Source organism: Perkinsus marinus, assembly GCF_000006405.1.
Source record: "Perkinsus marinus ATCC 50983 genomic scaffold scf_1104296953018, whole genome shotgun sequence".
NCBI classification, from domain to species: domain Eukaryota; phylum Perkinsozoa; order Perkinsida; family Perkinsidae; genus Perkinsus; species Perkinsus marinus.
In genome coordinates this window covers 339,061-341,053 of record NW_003208655.1, presented here as the reverse complement: position 1 = coordinate 341,053, position 1,993 = coordinate 339,061, and the positions used below count along the sequence as shown (strand labels likewise).

The following is a 1,993-nucleotide window of genomic DNA, read 5'->3' as shown; positions in this document are numbered from 1 at the left end:
CCGTGCCTCATAGTATCGAGCGATCGAGCATCGGTACATATCATCGGGATCGACTCGATCGACAATCATCGCACCAAAGAGGGCAAACGCAGCAGAAGTGCACACAGAACTCGCATGCGCACAAATCTGTGCAGCGACAGGGCAGCTGTCATGCATACTCCAATATTCACTCATGTTGTAGCCGTGTAACGCAACTACAGGGGTCGCCGCGTGAGAACCTATGCGGGAATCGGATTTTCAGAATCTAATCACTCTCGAGTCAAGAACAGCACACGCAGACAAATTGGCGAAGACAATCACTGTGATATAGGAGGTGACGGCGAATTTCAAGGAGTCTCCCGTGGGATTACCTCTCCGTCGAAAGTAGTCTATGATTCCGCTGATCCACGCATCGTGACCCTCAGCCGAGTCATCCTGTTGGTGCTGGGTACTCTGAATCGTCTTTCGGATAGCCTCTTTTAACCAGGCTTCTTCTCTCTTGTACATGTGGGGATTGAGCGATCCGATCCAGCCGTATTTCTGCGTGTATATCGGCTCCCTAAGAATAACACTAGTTTGGAACATCTTATCTATCACACGATCATTTATATTACCTCTTTTGAAGTATCTTCTTCACGTTCTCAGGCAAGTTCGGCGATGCATTCATTCGCGAGAATGCTTCAGCCACCGCTGAGATTGCATCGAATGAGCTCAGGAAGGGATCGCATTCGAGTCTGTCTAAGGTATCCATCAAGAAACGCCCGACTTCATCCCAGATGCAATGGACCAGCTGCTTGAATTCTCTATCACGCAGCATATGGAGAACTTTCTCATCTATCATTCTTCCCTCGTCTGATAATCTGAAGAAGTCAAGGAGGAATTGAGGAGAATCGTTGAGACCTACTCGTCAATATCCAGGGATCGAGCAAGCCTCGAGAGCTGCTTCCAGTTCTCCAGCACAAACTCCAATGCCAAAAGTACTGACTTCGGATGGTCACGGCTCGGACGTCGCAGGTTGCTTGCTAATCCCTCTAAATCACCTTCATGAATCTTAGTTAGTCGGACTAGATCCAACGAGAGAAGGCAGAGCTCGTGCACCCGTTGTAATGGAGCATCTTCATCATAGAACAGACTGCATACCAAAATATTGACTTCCAGGTCGACGCAGTTGATGCAAACTATTTTGCCATCTGCGCAACCATAGCTCTCGAGCCGATCGATGAGCCTGGTTCGGATAGTCGAGTGTAGATTTATGCCCTTCGTCAAGATGGACGCAAACTTGATCGAATCTGAAAACGTCAAGAGTGAACATAAGTCAACAGTGACGCATGAGTTCTCCTCCCTCCTCAACTTACACGCTGCATGCAGTGTGCGGCAATGTCCTGCCAAGACGTCTACAATCTCACTAATCGTATCGTCGATGTCATTAGCAGAGGTGTCATTCCCCACACAGTCGAACTGCACGGGTCGCACCAAGAGAGGTACACAAGATATCTTAGCGCCATCGGTAGCACAAAAGCTTGCTCCCATGCGTAGGATCAGCTGGCCGGGACCTCCGATTACCGTGTCGAAGAAGAGACCTATCTTTTTCTTGCTGGAGCAAGCCTCCACCATATCAGCCACGATTACAGCAGTGCCCTCCTGTAACAGTTCCGCAGTAAACTTCTTTATCCGCTCTTCATCCAATGATCTAACTGTGTACCCCGGCCGCAAACACGCGAACGTGGCCTCCATGATCTTGCTGATGAGTGATTCCAAGGGTATGTTTAAACACATAGCAGCAAGTATGAGCCTCTTGTGAAATTGGTCTATGCACCACATCGAGGGGATCTCCGGGAAATGGTCAGTAATCTTACTCACGCATGAGGATCTTCGACGTCGACAAGGCTGCACCCTCACTTGATGTACTACCGTCGATGACGTTGTAGCAAAGTTGCATGGCGTTCCGCCATCCTCGGTACGCAGCTTTTTTGACTTCGAAAGAGTTCCACTATCCATCCTGGGTGAGTGGAGC

General features: G+C 49.1%; 1 protein-coding gene across 1 annotated transcript; it reads right to left on the bottom strand.

Annotated features, from left to right (window-relative positions):
- Positions 1–237: 237 nt before the first annotated feature.
- Pmar_PMAR017710 (hypothetical protein) lies at positions 238–1,755 on the bottom strand (the record flags this gene model as incomplete). The annotated part of the gene is made up of 4 exons (XM_002776790.1): positions 238–538; positions 594–839; positions 884–1,268; positions 1,335–1,755. The coding sequence occupies 4 exons, from the start codon at positions 1,753–1,755 to the stop codon at positions 238–240; spliced, it is 1,353 nt and encodes a 450-aa protein (XP_002776836.1).
- Between the last annotated feature and the right edge of the window lie 238 nt (positions 1,756–1,993).